This window comes from Erpetoichthys calabaricus, chromosome 6 (assembly GCF_900747795.2).
Source record: "Erpetoichthys calabaricus chromosome 6, fErpCal1.3, whole genome shotgun sequence".
Taxonomy (NCBI): Eukaryota; Metazoa; Chordata; class Cladistia; order Polypteriformes; family Polypteridae; genus Erpetoichthys; species Erpetoichthys calabaricus.
The window spans coordinates 203,906,554-203,930,537 of record NC_041399.2 but is presented as its reverse complement, the minus strand read 5'-3'; the positions used below and the strand labels follow the sequence as shown (position 1 = coordinate 203,930,537).

Sequence of the window (23,984 nt, the reverse complement as noted above, 5' to 3'; positions counted from 1 at the left end):
AAAAGTATTTCGGTTGATTATGAGAAGACCGTCTGTATCTTCCAGCCTTTCAAATTACAATAAGGAAAAACTAATCTTCACTCTCAACACCATGAAAAGACATGACGAGATGTTTAGACGTTGGCTCCGAGAACAGGAATGACAAAAACTCTCATCAAGGAAATTTGCTCCACCATGTATGTAAAATCATGACTCCGATCCAGTGTAATTATTTTGACTACAATACAAACAGGCTCATTCAAGTCAAAGTGTAGCATATGACTGTGATTTTATGCTCTAATAATGAATAACCGCATTTCAAAGAGGCCCACATGACATAATTCACTACTCCGTTGGTAGGGAAACTGCCCATTATTGATTTTTCATGCTGATGTTTTACTTTCTTCACCATTTTTTTGTATTTATATCATTTAGGTTGCATTTGTTTAAACTTTCACTTCTAAGCTTTGCTAATATCAATTCTACTTTTCAATAAGCTAACAGAGACGAGAAGAGTGAATGTAATTTCTTTGACAAGTCTTCAAAGAGCAGCTGTTTATGCCTTGATATTAATAAATTAATGTAATTTGTCAGAGCAAGTAAAACACGTGCAGAATTCTTTCATAAGATTTCATAATGTATTATTTTCTTTGTAATGTTACATATATTTGAACTGACTTCATGAGTTTTCCAACCCACAAGTCTGTCTGAGTAAATGTTTAATATTGGTGCCAGAAGTCTGCTTTATCCTTAAAGCTCTCATGAAGTGTTCTACACCCACGTACAGTAAACTTAATTTCTATGATTTCACTGATGTGTGTGAGTCTCCTCGGTACCGTACTCAATATGTAAGCTCCATCTCTAGCATTTGTAATGATATAAATAATTCACTCTATTAAGCCTAGAAGAGGAAATTAAGTGGAAAACAGATTAGTAATGCTTGCTTTCTAATAAATTAATTCAAGAAACAGCTCGTAAGAAGTCACAGCCATTTTATCAAATGGCCTCCTTGGTAATAAGCCGTGAGCAATGATGTCAGATACGATGCCTGAGTAAACTTTTTGCATTTTAAATGTAAAATAAGGACCAATCTCTGCGAGCAAATTCCGCACAAGATATTCATTCGCGTTACAGAAGAGTGCAGGCCCTCCAGGGTCTCAGCTTCTCCTGGCTGTTCAAGCTCAGTTCTTTCTCCTCAGACCCTCGACGCAGCTTCCATCCTCCTCTGTTTCTGATCTTTCTGCTCTGTTTTAATCAGGTCTCCTCTTAATCTCCCTTTGCTTAAAAGCCTCAGCTCTTTTCATCTTTCCTCATATCTCATCCCCTGTAGCCCTGAATCAGCCTAGTCGCTCTTCTCTGGACCTTCTCTAGTGCTGCTATGTCCTTTTTGTAGCCTGGAGACCAAAACTGCACACAGGAGTCCAGATGAGGCCTCACCAGTGCGTTATAAAACTTGAGCAGAACCTCCTGTGACTTGTACGCCACACATCAAGGCGCTATATAACCAGACATTCTGTTAGACTTCTTAATGGCTTCTGAGTGCTGTCTGGAGGTTGATAGTGACGAGTCCCCTATGACTACTGTGTATGATCCGCTATCTATTTGTTGGCTACACTGTAAAAAATGTCAGTAAATTTAACGGTACAAATACTGTAAATTGTGAAAGTAAAATGCCTTTTCTAAAAAAAAGGAAAGTTACCACATGTTCTACTGATAATTACCTGTATATCTTAAACAATACATTTAATTATTTTTTATAGCCAAGTTCTTTAACATCAATATTTTTCTACCTTCAAAATATGCTACATACTGTGTACTGATACATTACACTTAAACACTTAATCTCTATGTTCATTTTACTGTGTAAAACTGTTAAATTGCAAAGATCCATATTCCTAAACGAGAATGGTAAACTGGATATGGACGCAGGGACCTGCCCGTGGACGCAAAAGAGTGAAACGGGAGAGACTACGCACGTGCGCAGGCGCCACACAAAGCCATACCACCAGAGCAAAACGGGAGAGACTACGAACCGTCAGAGTAGGAAACAAAGTAAAACGTCATAAAGAGGTTAAAGAACAGGGACAAACACATAGAGAGCAGGTTACAAAACAAAGCCCCCCTGCCCAAAGTAAAACGAGAGAGACTACGAACCGTCTGACATGCCGCAAGCAGGATAAAGCGAGGTCAGAAATAAAACACAGAGTAGGAAACAAAGTCAAACTTTATAAAGGGATTAAAGAACGGGGACGAACACATGGAGAGCGGGTTACAGATGATGAAAACTGGAATGCAACAGCTTCAAAAAAACCGAGGCACGAAACACATGCACACTGAGGTACAGAATATAAAGGCAGAAACAACGACAGTTAAACGTCCACACCACACAGCGGAGGCAGACCTGGAAGGTGCAGGCGCCTACATCGTGCGTCAGAAGGCGCGGTAAAGTACAAAAGGCAAAGGCGCCTACACAGCATGGTAAAAACCGACATAATACGGAAGGCGCAGGCGTCGGCGCCATATTGTGAGTGGCACTAATGCGTGGTGAAGGCGCAGGAGGAGACATAGTAAAACAAGAGGAGTCAACGCCCCGCCCCAGAGTGAAACGGGACACACTACGGAGTCCACAAAGGTTCATACATTAAACCCGAGATGGTACGGACACGCGTCTGAAACCGCGGAAGCAAAACTGTCTTGGCTCCAAAACCAAACAGCTCAACAACTAACACAGCTTTGACACCAAGCCCGCGTGGACAGATCTAATAAACGTGGACGCCTACAACGCGTGTCTCAAACTGCGTAAGCAAAGCAGGCACGGATTCAACACGACACAGCTCGAGTGACCGAGATACAAACACGCGCCTGCCTGGATATAATTAATGAACGCAGGCACCTACAACGTGCGTCTGAAATGCCGCAGACCAGGCAGGCACTGCTCCAAAAAGAAAGAGCTCGACTAAACGAAATACGAAGTGAAACAGGAAACACTGCAGAGTCCGCAATGCTCCACAATGCACCGCATAATAGTTCGGAAAGAGCTTCGTAGTAACAGTGGGGAGACCCAGAGTGACACGGGCGAACGCTCCGTATTAAACATACGTCATCCTCACACATCTAACCTATACAGCATAGGTGAATCACATTACAGTGATGCATTATTAACAGTACGATAAACATCACAGTATCGCAAACAAATGAAAATTATTACTCGAAAAAGGGAAAATATATTCACCATGGACCAGGTGTCATTGAAACAAAAGCAGAATAAAGCGAGATCAGAAATGAAAGACAGAGTAGAAAGCAAAGTAAAACGTCATAAACAGGTTAAACGAGGGGGCCAAACACATGGACAGCAGGTTACAGATAATGAAGACCGGAATTCAAAAGCGTCAAAAACCAAAGCTCGACTGACCGAGATACAAACTGAAACGGGAAACACTACGGGGTCCGCAGTAGTCCACAATGCACCGCATAATAGTACGGACGGAGCTCTGTATTAACAGTAGGGGGCCCCAGAGTGACACGGGCGAACGCTCCGTATTAAACGTGCGTCATCCTCACACGTGGCTGCCCAGCAGGCACGGGTTCAAAACGTCAGGGGTAGGCGAGCGAAGTGAGCAGGGGGCGGAGCCCCCTTGTAAAAATATAAAACGGTAAAGCGCTGTTTCAGTAACACCAAAGTTATGATATTTGCATAAGGACACGCCCTCTTTTACCATATTGTTCCTGGTGAGCCGCCTACCTTTGAACAGGAGGGAAAAAAAATTAAACAAAGTTCCATCCATCCATTAACCAACCCGCTGAATCTGAACACAGGGTTACGGGGGTCTGCTGGAGCCAATCCCAGGGAACACAGGGTGCAAGGCAGGAACAGACCTCGGGCAGGGCGCCAGCACACCACAGGGCACACACCCACACACACCAAGCACACACTAGGGACAATTTAGAATCGCCAATGCACCTAACCAGCATGTCTTTGGACTGTGGGAGGAAACCGGAGCACCCGGAGGAAACCCACGCAGACACGGGGAGAACATGCAAACTCCATGCAGGGAGGACCTAGGAAACGATGGTTCCAAGGATTAATAAAATAACAATGGGAGGTCAAGCTTTTCGTTACAGGGCCCCTAAACTGTGGAATGGTCTGCCTGCTACAATAAGAGATGCCCCTTCGGTCTTAGCTTTTAAATAACGCCTGAAGACTCACTACTTCTGTTTAGCACACCCTGACTAGAGCTGCTGATGAACTGTACAGACTGCATCTCTGTTGTTAGTCATTAGCACTAAAACATAAGTAACATGATAGTTAGAATTGGATACTAACCCTCACATATTCTGTTTCTCTTCTCTGTACTCAAATGTGGCACTTGGTGCCACGGCCCACCTGCCAAGTTGTTTTGCCTGCCTAAGGTAAAGTCATCCCTGATGGAGGATCACAGGAATCGTGAGAAACAGGGGTCCTTTCATCGGATTGGCTGGCCCAGCACTGTTTCAGCCATGGAATGGGCAAAAGGGGGAGGCAGCTTGATGGATAAGTTCTCCAGGAGTCTAAAATTATCCAAATCTTATTATGTGATATCATCTACTGTTACATTCTGCTCCGTACTTCTAAAAAAATTTTTATTTTTTATTTTTTATTGAGGATTTGTTCTGCGTATTGTATTGTATTGACCCCCTTCTTTTGACACCCACTGCACGCCCAACCTACCTGGAAAGGGGTCTCTCTCTGAACTGCCTTTCCCGAGGTTTCTTCCATTTTTTCCCTACTAGGGTTTTTTTGGGAGTTTTTCCTTGTCTTCTTAGAGAGTCAAGGCTGGGGGGCTGTCAAGAGGCAGGGCCTGTTAAAGCCCATTGCGTCACTTTCTGTGTGATTTTGGGCTATATAAAAATAAACTATTGTATTGTATTGTATTCTCAATACAAATTATTAATTTTTTTTTTATTGATTTTTAAAGTTTGTCCTGTTTCACTACTACACGAACTCCGCCGCAGGGGACAGCTAGTAGTAAATACAAGGAAGAGTATATAGACATGAATACTGATACTGAACATGCAAACAATGAAACGAATGATAAATCTCAGCAAATCTGGAGTTAAAAGCTCTGCCTGGCTTTCAAAAGTTAATAACAACAGGTGGTATTTTTTTTTTTGCCATTATTAAATATCACATCATAGTAAAATGTCTTCCATCCCAGTTGGAGGAGCAGCTCACATACACACCATTCTAACAGTTGTAATGGACGGCCGGGACGCCTCTGGAATGGAAGGACGGGGGAAGGCAGCTACTTGCTAATACTGCTTCCCCCAAAACGCTAGATGGCAGCTCCCCTGGAGTGTAGCGGTGCCCCGGATTCCCGCAGGACATCCTGGGACTTGGAGTTCAATTTTCTCAGCCCTGTTGGGTGCCATGGGTGCCGCCAGGAGGAGCTGTCGAAGGACCTTGGGACATATTCTTTCCTGATAGTCACGAGGATGGAAGCCCCGAAGTAGTTCCGGGCTGAAGAAAATCTGAATTCTTCATTAGACCTGGAAGTGCCAGCCAGCCACGTGGTCGGAAGGACAGAAGCCCTTCCAGGTCATAGACTATTTAAAGGACTGACGGGAACCCAGCAAGCCGAACCGGAGTTGGGTGGTAGTGGACAGAGCTTGCTGGGAGGTGTGGAGGAGAGATTTGAGTATTATTTTATGTATTTGATTATTGTGGGCACTGTACAAGAAGGCAAAAGAAATTAAACAGCTTTATGGTGTTTTGAAGACATGTTGTCAGTGTCTGTGTGTCGGGTTAAGCGCTGGTATAGCGCCATCTAGTGTTACACAGTGTCCTAACACACAGAGAAAAACATGCATTGCAGACACTGGAAGAACATACAAACTTCACCGGGATGATGACTGGGCACAAGATTTGAATCCAGGATGCTGGCCCCATGTAGCAACAGTACTAACCTCTGCACCGCCATGCCACTTTTATGAACAAAGCTGCTATTGAAACGTTAAATGAAGCCGGGGTTTCAGAGGTGACACCGTAGTAATGCTGATTGCTTTCGTTTTTTTGTGTTGGTATGCTGACCACATGAAGATGAAACCGGTGTCTACGACAGGGTGAGACATTCACTGTGGTATCGGCCAGAATGCCATGAGATTTATGAACTGAGCCCACTAAGTCGGCAGGGAAGGCTGTCACTTTGCTGTACGACAAGGCCAAATTAAAACATCCTGTTGGGTCATTTTTCAAAATGAATAGAACTCTCTTTCATGAAATGGACTTTGATTTACGCAGCAATATAAACAGCGGCTGAAGCACATTCACCTAAAAGTCAGCAATGGTTTCCTTAGCTGCTAACACTCCAAGGTAATAAAATCTGAATTAGTGTAAGCCGCACTAATTTGAGGTGTTCATTAGAAATGTAAAGATTTACGTAATGAGGTGGACGTACACATTATGAAAAAGAATGGTTACATTAAATATTTGAAATATTACAATGTGTGCTTCAATTTAAATTTTTTATGTCTAAATGGCAGAGTGGTGGCTCTGAGGCGAGGGATCTGCGCCGCTAATCGGAAAGGTTGCCAGTTTGAATCGTGTAAATACCAGAAGTGATTCCACTCCTTTGGGCCTTGCTTACCTGCCATTGCTCCGTCCTGGGTATGACGTTAATCTGCGTCCAGCCCTGCATGTAGGCCCCCCAACCTGCAGGGAAAAACCTGGGGGCCGGTGGCAGGATTGGCACTCCAGCCACCATAAAACAAACCTCACACTGTTCTCTTCCATCTGAACTGGTGTGGTGCTGATGTGTCACCAGCTGCATGGCTGCACTCAGCTGTGGTCCTAATCTGGGATCCCGCTTGCTCCTAACCTCTCTTTCTCTTTCTCTCTCTAAATATTTTCAACTTGTCACACACGTGTGAATAGGAGTCAACTAAAGAGCTTGAATAACGTCCGACCAGGGAGCGGCAGGGTGCACTAACTGTCTCTCTCGATCCCTTGCAGACCATTCTCGGAAAATCCAACAGGGTTTCCGGCGCCTCTGACGACGTCACTACCTACACTGTCCTTTAAAGCCGCCATTTTGTCTTTCTTCAACAGTTCTGTTTTGGACTCAGTCAAATGAACAACTCTCTAACCTTTAAAATCCCTTTTTGCAACCAAAGGACATTATACGGGTGGCTGCCTCAAACCTTTATTATGTCTATGTGTCGTTCATATCACAAACTCTAATAGATTTTTTTCCCCCTTTGATTGAGGAGCACAGAGGGGTACGTACCTAGGAAAGGATCAAACATTAAAAATAACCTCATATTTGTAATCAGTGACCTTGAAATAGTCTAAAATGATACCCCACATGCTTACATTTGAAATTTGTCATTTTTCACCTTCCTGCAGTGGCATTTGGAGAGTTGGAACCACCAGTAAAGAATCAAATATCAAAGACATTCTTCAATTGGTGAATCTCGAAATAGCATAAAACGACACTCCATATTCCCTTATTGCCGATCCCTCATTTTTTTTCCAAAGTTTTGTGACAAGATAGATAGATAGATAGATAGATAGATAGATAGATAGATAGATAGATAGATAGATAGATAGATAGATAGATAGATAGATAGATAGATAGATAGATAGATAGATAGATAGATAGATAGATAGATACTTTATTAATCCCAAGGGGAAATTCACAAGGAGCAACTTTGACCCCTTGTATCCCATGGATCGTGGACTATCTTACAGACAGACCTCAGTATGTGTGTCTTGGGAACTGCAGGTCTGACATTGTGGTCAGCAACACAGGAGCGCCACAGGGGACTGTACTTTCTCCGGTCCTGTTCAGCCTATATACATCGGACTTCCAATACAACTTGGAGTCCTGCCACGTGCAAAAGTTCGCTGATGACACTGCTATGGTGGGCTGCATCAGGAGTGGGCAGGAGGAGGAGTATAGGAACCTAATCAAGGACTTTGTTAAATGGTGCGACTCAAACCACCTACACCTGAACACCAGCAAAACCAAAGAGCTGGTGGTGGATTTTAGGAGGCCCAGGCCCCTCACGGACCCTGTGATCATCAGAGGTGATTGTGTGCAGAGCGTGCAGACCTATAAACACCTGGGAGTGCAGCTGGATGATAAATTGGACTGGACTGCCAATACTGATGCTCTGTGCAAGAGAGGAGAGAGCCGACTATACTTCCTTAGAAGACTGGTGTCCTTCAACATCTGCAATAAGATGCTGCAGATGTTCTATCAGATGGTTGTGGCGAGTGCCCTCTTCTACGCGGTGGTGTGCTGGAGAGGCAGCATAAAGAAAAGGGACGCCTCACGTCTGGACAAACTGGTGAGGAAGGCAGGCTCTATTATAGGCATGGAGCTGGACAGTTTGACATCTGTGGCGGAGCGACGAGCACTAAGCAGACTCATGTCAATCATGGAGAATCCACTACATCCACTAAACAGGATCATCTCCAGACAGAGGAGCAGCTTCAGCGACAGACTGCTGTCACCATCCTGCTCCACTGACAGACTGAGGAGATCGTTCCTCCCCCACACTATGTGACTCTTCAATTCCACTCAGGGGAGTTAAACGTTAACATTATACAAAGTTATTGTCTGTATACCTGCATTTTTATCACTCTTTAATTTAATATTGTTTCTTTATCAGTATGATGCTGCTGGAGTATGTGAATTTCCCCTTGGGATTAATAAAGTATCTATCTATCTATCTATCTATCTATCTATCTATCTATCTATCTATCTATCTATCTATCTATCTATCTATCTATCTATCTATCTATCTATCTATCTATCTATCTATCTATCCATTAAGTGGGGCACACCTGGGGTCGATTGGATGTTACATGCACAACTTCAAGCCCTTCACATCATTTTTTCAGAAAGTACCTGTTCATCATAAAGATGACACTTCCTGCACAAAAAATGGTTTAAAAATGAGAGTTTTTCAGGTTGTCACATATGTGCACATGGGAGGCAGCTTAAGGGCTCAAGTACATGTAATTACCCTCCGGGCCAGGGGTTGGCACTGTTCTCTGAGCCTCTCTCAGAGAGGTGATTGACAGCCCTACCATCACTGACATCATCTCTGGACCCGCCCCTTCCTACTATCATAAACAGGCAAACACTAGTTACCTACTTCAGTTCTGTTTGGACTTGTGTCTATAAAGACCTCCCCACAAGTAACTGTGTGTTGATTTATATGAAAAAACTGTCAGATTACATGGGGTTAGCAAGGTGGTACCCCAACATATTATCTGTGTTCCTTGTGTCATTTTACAGAGTCTAGACAGCTAAAAGTAGGGAGGAACCCCAAAAAGTTCAACATTTTGCATTAACAGACATCAAGACGAGTCAAACACTATATAATATGGGGGGGCACGCGGGGGGATGAGGCTCTCCTCATACTGGTGAGCTAGGAGGTGCCAGACAAAAAAATAATGAAGTGATTTCCAAGCATTCAAAAGTGATTCTCATGAAGACAAGAAGTTTATGTTTTTCCTCCAACATGTTGATTCGGTGTGGGGAAGTCATTTCGGTTTATTAGATTTTCATTAAACTTGTGTGTTATGAAAGACATTAGAAAAAAAAATGAAACTTCATGTTCACTCACCTTTCAAGGCATAAATAAATTTGCATCAAGAATTATACAAGTATGTACTTTCACAATTATATTTCCAAAACCCTCAATCAGAGTACATCCTTAAAATGTCATAAAAATGTTTTCGCTTCATTAGAAAAAGTACATTTCCTAATTTGCTGTGAATCATCTTGTTATGGTTTTGAGGCTTTGGAACATTTTGAACTCATTTTGTTTCATGTGTTGTGCAATTTTCTTTTGGTTTTGATGTTGCAATTATCTTTTTAGGATTGTTTTTATTTATTTACTAGGAAGCTTCGCCCCCCTGCTCGCTTCGCTTGCCAACCCCCCTGCCTGCGCTACGCACCAGCAACTTCACATCTCTTGCGCTCGCACACAACAAAACTTTTCATTCTCATGGATAGACCTCTTCATTGGGAAGAAACACTACTTTTCACTGATGGCAATACAAATTAGACGATCTACAAGTCTCCGACTTAAAGTTTAAAGTCAAACAATACCTACATACTTCTGTCAAATCACCTATGTCCATATATTCGATTACTTTTCACTTTTACCTTTTCGTCAACATTGCATTGAATTTTGATTCCGTGTTTGGAGTTATATCGTGACAACACAACGTATAACTGCCCGTGAGTGAATATCGTTTCTTTCTCTCTACACGAACTGTGTCTGACAATAGCATTCACACAAATGAGAAATGATTGAACCGTGTGTGTGGTTGTAAATGTTTTAGATGTGGGCAGGACTTTTCCAAATCCCTTTGCATGAAGTCTTGTTTTGCAGGATTTCACTTTCACCAAACAACCAATCTTTTAATTCTCGTGGATACGCCTCTTCAATGGGAAGAAACACTACTTTTACCTGATGGCAACACGAATTAGACGATGTACAAGTCTCCGACTTAAAGTTTAAATCCAAACAATATATTCGATCTCTTTTCGTTGTTCCGTAATTTCCATTTGTTTGCTCTAATGCGATCTTTACTATCAGTTTTTTGAGACTTTTGAATTTTCGTACTTCCATTACCTCTAAACTGCTCTGCATGAGTATCGCGCCAACGTTTTTGAATTCTTTACGACACTCTACTTTGTCATCTACTCTTTGTCTTTTATTTCCTCCCCCAAGCGAGGTTAAATCTCTTGGCACAAAGTCTCATCTCGCGGGATGTGAAAGTGTCTCTCTTCAAAAGATTACGTCTCATTTTTTTTTATTATAATAGAGAGATTTTTTTGCAGATGTCACTATTTTATTTTTTTTCCCTAAATAAGCTCCTACTAATAAAGGAAGTGTGGATAAGAGACAGATCAAAAAGACACAATATAATTGTTAGCAACGGCATGTTTGTGATAAAGACCATATAAACACACCGGCCATTTTATTAGGTACACCTGTTCAATTGCGTCTAAACGCAACCATCTAATCAGCCAATCACGTGGCAGCAACTTGATGCATTTCGGCCTGTTGACATTGACAACATGACCTGCTGATGTTCAAACTGAGCATCAGAATGGGGAAGAAAAGGGGACTGAAGTGACTTTGAACGTGGCACGGTGGTTGGTGCCAGATGGGCTGGTCTGAGTTTTTCAGAAACTGCTGATCTACTGGGATTTGCACACACACCCATCTCTAGGGTCAACAGAGAATGTCCCGGAAAAGGGAAAATATCCAGTGAGTAGAAGGCAAAAATGCCTTGTTGATGCCAGAGTTCAGAGGAGAATGGCCAGACTGGTTTGAGCTGATAGAAAGGCAACAGTAACTCAAATCAGCACTCGTTACAACTGAGGTGTGCAGAAAAGCATCTCTGAATGCACAACATGTCAAACCTTGAAGCAGATGGGCTTCAGCAGCAGGAGACCACACCGGGTGACACTCCTGTCAGCTAAGAACAGGCAACTGAGGTGACAGTACACACGGGCTCACCAAAATTGGACAACAGAAGATTGGAAAAATGTTGCCTGGTCTGATGAGTCTCGATTTCTGCTGCCACTTTTGGATGGTAGGGTCAGAATTTGGTGTCAACAACAAGAAAGCATGGAGCCATCCTGCCTTGTGTCAACTGTTCAGGCTGGTGCTGCTGGTGTAATGGTGTTAATTGATATTTTCTTGGTACACTTTGGGACTCTTAGTACCAACTGAGCATCATTTCAATGCCACAGCCTACCCGAGTATTGTTGCTGACGTTGTCCATCCATTTATGACTGCACCTTCTGACGGCCTCTTCCGGCAGAACAACATGCCATGTCTCAAAGCTCAAATAATCTCAAACTGGTGTTTTGAACATGATGATGAGTTCACTGGACTCAAATGGCCTCCACAGTCACCAGATCTCAATCCAGCAGAGCACCTTTTGGATGTGGTGGAACAGGACATGTTCATCATGGATGTGCAGGAACTGCGTGATGCTATCATGTCAATATGGACCAGAATCCCTGAGGAATGTTTCCAGCACCTTGCTGAATATATGCTATGAAGAATTATGGCAGATCTGAAGGCCAAAAGGGGTCAAACCCGCTGCTAGCAAGATGTACCTAATAAAGTGGCCGGTGAGTGTATAATTGATATTGAGGAGAAAAACATACAAAGAAATAAACAAGAAAATGCCAGGAGGAGCTCAATAAGTCTGGTAGGCAGTAGAAAGATAAAGCGTTATATGATAGATAGATGTAAAAACTTGATTCATTACAAAAATGACAAAGACTGAATCTGGAAAACTGTACAACAAACATTAAACGTCCTTAGCAAAAATGAACCCGCAGGAGGAGAACAAGTGTGACTCACAGGCAGCGCGGTGCGTCTCTTTTTAAAGTAGTCAGATTCAGGCCATTTTGGTTTGCTTCAATGTGTTACTCACCTTGACAGCCCCATTTTCATGCATGGTAATGCAATTGTTGGCATCTTTTGAAAGCTGAAACAGCGCCACGGATGTTGCCTGATGCACCATAGTGTCACTGGACTTTAAGTAGTGAACCAGAGGTGCCACAGCTCCTGTCTCTCCAAAGGACATCCGGTTGCTTCCCCACATGCAGCAGTTTCCAATGGCCTCAGCTAGATAGCGACGCAGCTTATCATCCGTCTGGAAGACATTGTTTCAGATATACAAAAAAATGTAAACCTTCTCAGGGGTATTTAAAATAAAGTAAAAAAAAAAAGGCTATAAGAAAAGCTTCATGTTTCTGCAAACGTACACAAACGTCTTCAGCAAAAGTGACAAAAACCCACTTACTGTTTTGGTTAGTTTTGCTAACATTGCAACAACTCCATGATCCGTTATAACTGCGAGGTTTTCTTCATCTTTAGCTATCTTGGCAATGGCTGCACATACACTGGCAAGCACTTCTTTGTTGTCAGACTTCAGGAGGTTAACGATGAGCTCCAGTCCTCCGACAAAGGAGCGCACCACTTCACCTGCATCCTGAAATACAAGGTGCTCCACTTAATTGGATCTTTTGTTTTTCTTAGCAGTTATTTTTTATATACATTCATAAATATGTTTTCAAACCCACTTAAACTTGTTTATGTTTCATAAGGGTGGGGGCTACGCTGGCACTACTGGGTACAAGGCAAGAACAAACCCTGCAGAGGGCACTGGTGCACTGCTTAGTACACTTACACAGATAAGATAAGATAGCTGTGAAAGGCACTATACGACAGACAGACAGACAGACAGACAGACAGACAGACAGACAGACAGACAGACAGACAGACAGACAGATAGATAGATAGATAGATAGATAGATAGATAGATAGATAGATAGATAGATAGATAGATGTGAAAGGCATTATATAATTAATAGATAGATAGATGTGAAAGGCGTTATATAATTAATAAATAGATAGATAGATAGATGTGAAAGGCATTATATAATTAGATAGATAGATAGAGATAGATAGATGTGAAAGGCATTATATAATTAGATAGATAGATAGATAGATAGATAGATAGATAGATAGATAGATAGATAGATAGATAGATAGATAGATAGATAGATAGATAGATAGATAGATAGATAGATAGATAGATAGATAGATAGATAGATAGATAGATTCTTTACATTTATATAGAGGTTTTCTCACTACTAAAAGTGCTTCAGTGAGTGGGGAGCCACTTCAACCACCACTATGTGCAGCATCCATCTGGATTATGTGACGGCAGCCACTATTGTGCCAGTATGCTCACTCCACATTAGCTATTAGGTGGTAAAGTGATAAGAGAGATAGCTAATCAGAGACAGGGGATAATTAGGGGACCAGAATGACTAGGCTGTGGTGCCTAGTTTGGCCAGGACATTGGGATACACTCTGCTCTTTATAAAGGATGATTCTCTTTTATGACCACAGATAGTCAGGAACTCAGTTTTACATCTCATTTGAAGGACGGTGCCATTTTTACAGCACAGTGTCTCCATCACTGCACTGGGGCATTGGGATCCACATTTAGACCACAGGGTGAGCACCTTCTGCTGGCTTCACCAACACCTCTTCCAGCTCTAACCCACACTTTTCCTAGATAGTCTCACATCTAAGTATTGGCCGGTCCAGAACATGATTAGCTTAAGGGGGTGACCTCTTCTGAAGTCCATGTATGATAGATAGATAGATAGATAGATAGATAGATAGATAGATAGATAGATAGATAGATAGATAGATAGATAGATAGATAGATAGATAGATAGATAGATAGATAGATAGATAGAGTCCTCTAATCAAGTTTCTGTTAGTGTGCATCGGGGTGGTGAACATGTGTGTTAAATTTGTTCTCATGATTTTCATTTCCCTCAGCTTAGCTTTTCCAGAGACTATCACTGAGTGCAAAACAGAACCCAACCTTGTAAGGACCTCCAGGCCATCACAAAGTACAATTACATACACACCCACAAGCTAACCTGGCTGTCTGTGGAATGTGGGAGGAAAGCCACAGGACCAGGAGAAACAGCCATGTAGACACAGGGAGACAGGGAGAACGGACAAACTCCACATCTGCGTCAACTAAGCAGAGAACTCAGGAGCTGTGGGGCAGCAAAACCAAGCACTGTGGCGCCAAGCTTACCATTAGACAGCTTTAATTATTTTATGTCAAATCAAAAGAGGGACTGAATGTGATAAATGTACTATTGTTTTTAAATGTTGGAAAGAGGTTTACTGTTGTGAGATCCTCCTGAATAAAATTTGTATGAACATAAGAGTACATAGCGGCGTCATGCACTTCTGTGTACGGCAGCCTACAAAAGAGCATTAAGTCTCATTTACAGCACAACTCCACTGTCAATTCTCTAAGCTTGGCTTAACCAAAACCAGATGTGTTTTATCTAAATATCCACTGCTCTTAGAAATATCAAATTCCTTCCATGTACAAAAGTACAATGTTTAGCTCTTCTCACTGCCATAGCTCAAGAAACCACAGAAGGAGCTTGTATCCCAAATAACTGGTGTTGTAAATGTCAGACAAACACTGTCAAACTTTGTTAGCTTTCAATAAAATCTTGTGTTCACTCTACCATATGGCCGACATTCATTAATGTTTATTTCATGATAATTCACTGAGTATAAAACCCCAGGTGTTCAAATATACATCACAATTACCTTAGTAAAAAGGCTTATTGGGGCTAAAAACAGTATAAAAGGTATAAATAAAAATGTAATTTATATAGCAACTTCCTATAATCTCATAAAAGAAATAAATACAAGTTTTTTATAGTATCATTTGGTAACAATCTAAAAATTATACATAAAAAGATACTTTAGACTGTAGCATGACCTAAAAACTATGAATAAAAACAAACTTTTCTATGTAGCGCATTTGTATGAGTTTTAAATAAAAGACGTGTTATGTGACTCCTTTGTTTTTGTCAGCCACTGGGTCGTGAGTTGCTATTCTTTATGACGAGCTGAAGTAACTGGCGTTGCCCGGGTATATTAGTAGAATGGGTTAAGGAGAGAAAGAAAAGGTTTATGTGTTTTTTTAAACGGTGACCCTGTTGTTATTGCTTGCTGTCCCATCCCTCATCCACGCAGTCTCTCTATCAACATCTCCGCTCTTGTGCGTCCAGATTTTCTTTTTTGGGTCCAGTAGGATTCCAGAATTGCAGTAAATCCTTGCCTGGTTGTGACCATGAAGACTGTCATGTCTGACTTGTCTTCTTAGTTCAAGGTGGACAGCTCAGTTATGAAGAAAAGCTGACAAAGATGCCAACGCTTTAATTCCCCTTTGTGTTATGCTGCACCTCCACTCTCGTCGGGGCCTCACCCAACAGCTTCCAGTAAAAGCGCACAACACTCCTTTTAATATTACAGGAGACAGAAGCAGCACACGGCGTTGTGCAAGCAAGTCATGTTACGCTCTGGTCATTCCGTCTGCTAGTCTGGCATCAGTCTGTTCGGATGTTTCACTTGCCCTGAGCCAGCAGGTGGCACAGGTGTGCAAACTGTAGCACAAATGGACCAAAAAAAAAATCCACTGGAACCCCAAGGGTCAATTTTTTGGGTTCCAAAGAAGCCTACCTTGTTGTTAAGGTCTTAGAGTGCAACTATGCAAACTGTTGTCCAGAGAGATCAAAGGGTATAGGGATTGTATAGGAACATACAGACATTCAATTTCAGATACTGCACACGAGGGGGTACCCAAAAATAACCAGAATTGAAAAAAAAAAATTGTTTTAATAATTTTTTCTTATTGAAACTTTAGTCTCCTTCAAAGTGCTCTCCATATGAATGAATGCACTTGTCCCAACGGTTTTCCCCACTAGTGGAAACATTTTTGGAATCACTGAAGAGGAACGTTGTCCAATGCCTGCCACGATTTTTCTTTGACTTCCTCCACGGTACAAAAATGCTTTCCTTTGAGTTCTTTTTCTCATATGCGGGAACAAGAAAAAGTCACACGGAGCAACGATCAGGCAAGTAGGGAAGGTGGCAAGAACTCCAAGACACACAAGTCAGTTCAGAAATCTGTTCAATAGTCCGGCGATGATCTTCATAAATTGCATCGCAAACTTTTTTCAAGATGTTCGTCATTCCTAATTGTGGAAGGTCGGCCAGATCTTGGTTGGTCTTCAAGTTACAATTCCCCACGTTTTGAAACGCGAAAACCACTCATAGACCTGTGGTTTATGTAAAGCTTCCTCTTTTAAAGCAGTTTCAAGCATCACTACACCTTCAGCAGCTGTTTTCCCTACGAGAAGACAAAATATAACTCAGACTCGCTGTTCTTTATGATCACCCATCACAAAAATCGCAGAACACGTTTAGTAAGCACCAAGAAAAAAACCGACACGGAATGGCGTACGAACAATACAGAGCAACACCACTGGGCAGACTGCTACAGAATACTGTACGGGTGCTACACCTATCGACGAAAGTCGCAACTAAATTGAGATTGCGCGCCAGGCACAGATTATGGTTATTTTTGGGTACCCCCTTGTACATACTAGCCAAAGTACTTGGCGTCACCCCATGCATACTTGTAGAATAGGTTAAGGAGAGAAAGTAAAGGTTTATGTGTTTTTTTAAATGATGACCCTGATGTTATTTCTAGCTGTCCCATTCACCGTCCACACCGCCTCTCTAGCTATGTCTCTTCTCTCATAAGTCGGGAATTTGTACTTTTTGGGTCTGATTGGATTCTAATATGGCGGTAACTCCTTGCTGGGTTGTACCAATGAACACTGTCAAGTCTGACTCATCCTGTTAGCTCAAGGTAGACAGATTGTACGTTATGAAGAACAGCAGACAAAACAGATGTTAAACAAGAACCCTTTGATTCTCCATGGTGTTGCGCTGCACTTCCACTCTTGATCGGGCCTCACCCAACACACCCCTGCAGAAGTGTATAGCACTCCTTTTTATATTACAGTGGGCCATTGCTTGGGTAAGTCATGTTAAGGTCTGGTCATTTCGTCTGTTAGTCTGGCATCAGTCTCATCAGATGTTTCACTTGCTCTGTGCCAGCAGGTGGCACTGGTGTGCAAAGTGTAACATACAGGAAAAAAAAAAAAAAATACTGGGACCCCTAGTGTCAAAATGTTGGATTCCAAAGAAGTTTGTCTTGTCTGTTTGGTTCGAGAGCAATGATGCACAATTTGACAGATTGGTCAAAGGGTGTAGTATAGAAACATACAGACAGGCAGATATTTTATTTTATATACATACTAGCTGAAGTACTTGGCATTGCCCGGGCATATTTGAAGAATAGGTTAGGGAAACAAAGTAAAGACTTATGTGTTTTTTAAATGGTGGCCCTGTTGTCATTGCTGGCTGTCCCATTGCACTTGAGAGTCGAGAATCTGTTCTTTTTGGGTCTGATTGGATTCCAGAATTGCAGTAACTCCTTGCTGCGTTGTAACCATGAAAGCTGTTATGTCTGACTTGTCTTCTTAGTTCAAGGTGGACAGTTCAATTATGAAGAAAAGCCGACAAAGCAGGAGTTAAACAACAGTCCTTTGATACTCTGTGCTGTTGTGCTGCACTTCCACTCTCGATCAGGCCTCACCCAACAACAGCCTATAAAGGCACACAAACCTCCTTTTCATATATCAGTAGATTGAAGCAGCATGTGCTGTTGTCCAGGTAAGTCATGTTAAGCTCTCATCATTTTTGCCTGCTAGTCCGGCTTCAGTCTGCTTGGATGTTTCATTTGCTTTGAACCAGCAGGGTCCACAGGTGTGCAAACAGGAAAGAAAATAAAAAACACTGGTGCCCCCTATGGTCAAAAATTTGGGTTCAAAAGTAGTCTGTCTGGATAGACCTTAAAGCCCCTATTAGTGAGTGCTCCAGGAAACCTGAAGTCAGGAGGCAAGCTAGAGAAAAATTCAACTCATCGAAGAAAGAGCTGCCAAAGTTCAGAGTGAGAAGTACAAGAAGTGAAAAGAAGAAGTCTCGTGAGGTCATTGGGTTGGTAGTGGGCTAGCTTTTCCACATGGCTTTAAAAGAAGGACCACCAAATCAAGGAGCTGATTACGAACGCATGACATGCCTTCAGGACCTGCTGGAGGTGCTAGTGGAGGAGAGAAGGAACACAAAACTGATGGCCATTATGAACAACGCTGAACTTCCTCTCTCTGAAACAACAAAATTGTAATCTTCACCCAAACAATTATTCAGCAGAAATGTGTCAAGAAACATTACTCGGGCTCCTTCATACCTACAGCCTTTACAGTACCTCACTGTGACTGCTCTCTAATCTTTAGCCAAATCTTCTGATGTCCGCACAAGTCCTGTGTGTATTTGAGGGGGGCTATTGTTGGTTATGTTTATTATAATATTTCCCTCTTGGGTCATCTATCTATCTATCTATCTATCTATCTATCTATCTATCTATCTATCTATAGTGCCTTTCGCATCTATCTATTATATAATGCTTTTCGCATTATCTATCTATCTATAGTGCCTTTCGCATCTACCTATTATATAATGCTTTTCGCATTATCTATCTATCTATCTATCTATAGTGCCTTTCGCATCTATCTATTATATAATGCTTTTCGCATTATCTATCTATCTATCTATCTATAGTGCCTTTCACATCTATCTATTATATAATGCTTTTCACATTATCTATCTATCTATCTATCTATCTATCTATCTATCTATCTATCTATCTATAGTGCCTTTCGCATCTATCTATTATATAATGCTTTTTGCATTATCTATCTATCTATCTATAGTGCCTTTCGCATCTACCTATTATATAATGCTTTTCGCATTATCTATCTATCTATCTATCTATCTATCTATCTATCTATCTATCTATCTATCTATCTATCTATCCTGGTTTTGTGGATGGCTTGAGTTTGCTCCTTTACAGTAAGCAACATACAGTATTCTTAATTGCTGCTGCTATTAAATTTTAAATGCAATCTTTCTACATCTCCATGTTTGCTGTAATGAGCCAGTAAACTCAAGTGTTTTAAAATCCATCGGAGTGGAGAGCTCTTTTTCATAACACAACATACATAACTGGGTGGTGCAGTGGTCAGCACTGCTGTCTCACAGCTGCAGGAGTCAGAGTTCAGATTCGGTGTATTCTGGTTTTCCTCAAACTTCCTAATTATGTGTGTGTTTGGAGACTCTAAATTGGCCGTGAGTGAGCAGGTGTGCCCTCCGATGGGCTGCTGCCCCCAGCAGGTGTAGTCCTTACTTTGCAGTCAGAACAGCAGAGATAGGTCCCCCTGAGGACCTGAAATGGAACAAGCCTGTCAAAGATGCATGTTGTGGAGGATATTTCATTTCAAATATGGCTTAGAGAAGAGAGAATGCAACAGCTATATATTAGTTAGGAAAAACATCCATTCTCTTATTTAGTTTAACTTATCTTACTAAAGCCAATGTCTCATTACACTACTACTTACATTGAAACATACCATGAGCTCACCAGCACAGTGTCCCCCTTTTTTGACAGCCAATAATGTGTTGCCTGTATGCCTGTATTACATTGTGACATCTGACATCCTCAGGTGACAAGATCAGTTTGACAACTCCTTAAATACAAGTCATGTAATGTGACATTGGCTTAAGGGAGGGAGGACATGGGACACGGACCCTGAACTCCTTACTGTGAGGCAGCAGAGTTACAACTGCACCACCCAGGGCTTTAACCAAAGTTTGAAAAGGGCAGCAGGGCAGGAAGGGCCTGCTGGTCACTAAAGGTGGTTAAAGTAGTGAGCAGCCATGAAACGTTTAAGGGAATGCCACGGCTTTTAATATGAAGGGACAGAAGCAAGCTCTTTCTCATAAGGGGCCATACTTAACTTAGGTACAGTGCTAAATATGACCATGAAAGGACTTTCCATTTCTTTTCTTTTCTTTTCTAAATATTACTTGCAATGTAATATGGTGACACAATGGTTAGCAATGCACATAACCAGGAGACAGGGTTCAGATGTGGGCCTAGCAGCTGTTTGTGTGTGGTGGGCATGTTCTCATGTCTGGGAGTTTATCTTGTAGTTCTCCTCCTACAAAGACAGCTTACATGTTCACTTGAAATCGGTCTGTTATGACCATGATGGGCTGCTTCCTCACTTAGGTTTAATTTCAATATGGACTCCAGTTCTGTACGGACAGGCTCAGAATCCCACCACCATCAACTAGATTATGAGGGTTGGAAAATCAGTGAGGATGATGAGAAGTTAATGAATACAAATTACATACAGAAGACGGAGGTATAAACTGTTTTTGAACAGCACATTATAAGGTCCATTTAAACTCATTGTTGATTTTTAAACCTACACAAAACAATATATCTGAACTGGCCTGAACATAGAAAGAGCTAAACAGTTGAAATCAGTTTGTGTTACTGTACCTTAGAATTTTCAATACAAGGACATATGGCCCAGGCTGCACTTGCTTGAACATCTGGGTTTGGATTTTTGAACAAGGACCATAGTAAGCGGAGTCCATCCATACGGTCTATTATTCTGAAAAAAATGACAAAAACAGGTAATGTAAATACATCAATTTGCCAAATCTCATCAAATATTGCCACAGCGAATAAAATAAATTAACTATTTTTAAATGATATGAATAATGTTTACTACAGTGACTATTGTAATAAAATGAAAAGATATGTACTCCTCTTTCACAGATGAACACTGAAAATATCACTATTTACACAAGTAGATAGATAGATAGATAGATAGATAGATAGATAGATAGATAGATAGATAGATAGATAGATAGATAGATAGATAGATAGATAGATAGATAGATAGATAGATAGATAGATAGATAGAAGTGAAAGGCATTATATGATAGATAGATAGATAGATAGATAGATAGATAGATAGATAGATAGATAGATAGATAGATAGATAGATAGATAGATAGATAGATAGATAGATAGATAGATAGATAGATAGATAGATAGATAGATAGATAGATAGATAGATAGATAGATAGAACTTGTCCTTAAATTAAGGTTGAAAATACACATATATAGAAAAATATATATACCACACACACACACACATATAGAATGTATATATACTCTGTGTGTATTGTATATACCATATAAACAGAGATTGTAATACATAGCACAATTTGTTTTTTTTTGTGTTACTTTTTGAGTTTTCAGACCTCCTTAGTATAAGTCACATTATTGAAATTTGGCCTTGCCCCAACCTAGCATGGAAGGCTTGGGTTCCAAGTAATACTACAGTGTGATTGGTCAATTGGTTTCAATGGTAGTATAATGGTTAGCAGACTAGACTTCCGAGCAGTTAATCCAGCTTTGATTCCTGCCCTATACATTAAAAGCAATATCCGTATTTATAGTGCAGATTTCTTTCATCCTGTCAGATGACTTATTCCAATTCAAACAGCTGCCATTCCCTTTGAGTCTATGTTTTGTAGCCAGATTCCTCCAAAGAATGTTTTTCTCTTACAGGCAACTGTATGTCAATTGCTCAGAAGAACATAAAGTTAAATTTATAGCTACATTTTGAAATAAAACTCCCCAGGCAATACCAGGAAACACATCTATTTATCTATTATATAGTGCCTCTTACATCTATCTATCTATCTATCTATCTATCTATCTATCTATCTATCTATCTATCTATCTATCTATCTATCTATCTATCTATCTATCTATCTATCTATCTATCTATCTATCTATCTATCTATCTATCTATCTATCTAGTGCCTCTCACATCTGTCTATCTATCTACACATATATGCAGATAGATCTCAAGACAAAGACGCTGTTGTGTATTACCAATCCCTTAATCATGAGGCACAGACCGTTGGTGGGGACCCTTCTTTAGCTGGATGCCAGTCCAATGCAGAGCGTACTCCTGACCCCCATATACCCAATTAAAGAGGGCTGATTTTTCAGTTTTTCAAATGAAGATAACTTGTACATCTTTGGTATGTGTAAAGATATTTGGTGCATCCAGAGAAACCCACATTAGCACAGGGGGAACATCAATATCTCCACACAAACTGTGACTGGGCTGGGATTTGAACACAAGATTTGAAATGTAAATGCAGCAGCACTAAACAGCGTGCCACCCCGCTCAGTATGGTGTATAGCCAATTTGCATTTATTTATTCAAAATCTGATACACACAATTTGTTATTATATTAAATCACATTTAACATTAAACGCTTTAACTCAGGGCAGGAAAGTAAAACAAATAGAGCACAGAGTACCCGCCGTCTGGTATAAATAACTTGTCTGCCATGTGTGCTCCACCAATAAGAACAACACAGATCTCTGAGTACTGACTACTGTTCTAATGGCTTAAACACTCTCTAATCAAAGTATCTCCATGACGGGCTCAACATGAATTATCTTCAGAGTCATCTCTGAACCATCTGTCTTCTGTTTACTTATAAATCAGTCAAGGGGATCTTAACTGCAGATTAGAGTCCAATGGGTACTTTAAATTGAAAGATATGCCAAACCAAACTTAATATGCTTCACACACACTGCTATTTTAGGGGGAAAAGATATGATAAACTTCAACCAGATGAAAAATGTGCAACGGCAAATCACCCTGGTATGATTTAAAGGCCTCTGAAAGTAATTATTTAGAATTGATGTGAAAAATGTGATCTGTAACAAGGTTAGAAACATACAAAGTGAAAGTTATAAATTTAGCAATAAAACGTCCCGGTGATCGTTCAGGCTTGCAGCTTGCTCTATGGCGGTTGTATATTCTGGACAAAGTGTGTGCTGCGTGAGCAACAGGGACTGGCTTGGGAGGAATTAAAATATTAATCCACCCTCCCAGTAGCGACGCTAGGATTTTATAAAAAGATGAGTTTAAATTTGTCACAAGAGGGCCTAATGTTATTTTTATTGCTGTAAAATATGCATTCATGTTGAAAAATATATATAAAACATAAATAAATAAATGGGAGCTTTTTTTTTGCATACCAAGTGTGAATGATTTTTTTAACAGTAATTTAAATCCAGTTACAAATGGTGAAAATTAACTGACTGCCTACCTTTTGATGATATGTATGAAATGCCAGCTCATAACAAGGCACAAGCACAAATATATTATCCATTATGTTTGACCGGTAATATTATATAACAGACTAGGGGGCTCTGCCCCCTGCTCGCTTCGCTCGCCAACCCCCGTGCGGGCGCTACACGCTAGCCACTTCGTGGATCTGCTGCTCGCATTTGGTGATGCGGATGTACAATTTAAACAGATTGTTATTTTCATGGGAATGCTTACATATGCATAATAGAACTATTTTACATTACCATAGTAAAAAATAGTAAAACGTAATAAATTGAAAGAAAATTATGTTTCATGTTGTGTTAAAGGTATTCGTTGCGTTATACGTTTTCATTCTGTTTAGCTTTGAAACGTAACACGAAAATACTTTTTAAACTTACACTTTTATTGTAAAACTTCAGTAATAACAATTTTTTTAATTAACTTTTCGTCAAT

The 23,984-nt window shown here is 40.8% G+C and overlaps 1 protein-coding gene across 1 annotated transcript in view; it reads right to left on the bottom strand.

Annotated features, from left to right (window-relative positions):
• Window positions 1-23,984, bottom strand: part of odad2 (outer dynein arm docking complex subunit 2) — a 194,351-nt gene that overhangs the window by 29,509 nt on the left and 140,858 nt on the right. Inside the window, exons 16-18 of the mRNA XM_028804347.2 lie at window positions 20,879-20,993; window positions 12,809-12,997; window positions 12,437-12,658 (exon numbers count right to left, since the gene is read on the bottom strand). Of these exons, the coding sequence (XP_028660180.1) occupies window positions 12,437-12,658; window positions 12,809-12,997; window positions 20,879-20,993 (526 nt within the window). The remainder of the gene's footprint in view (window positions 1-12,436; window positions 12,659-12,808; window positions 12,998-20,878; window positions 20,994-23,984) is intronic.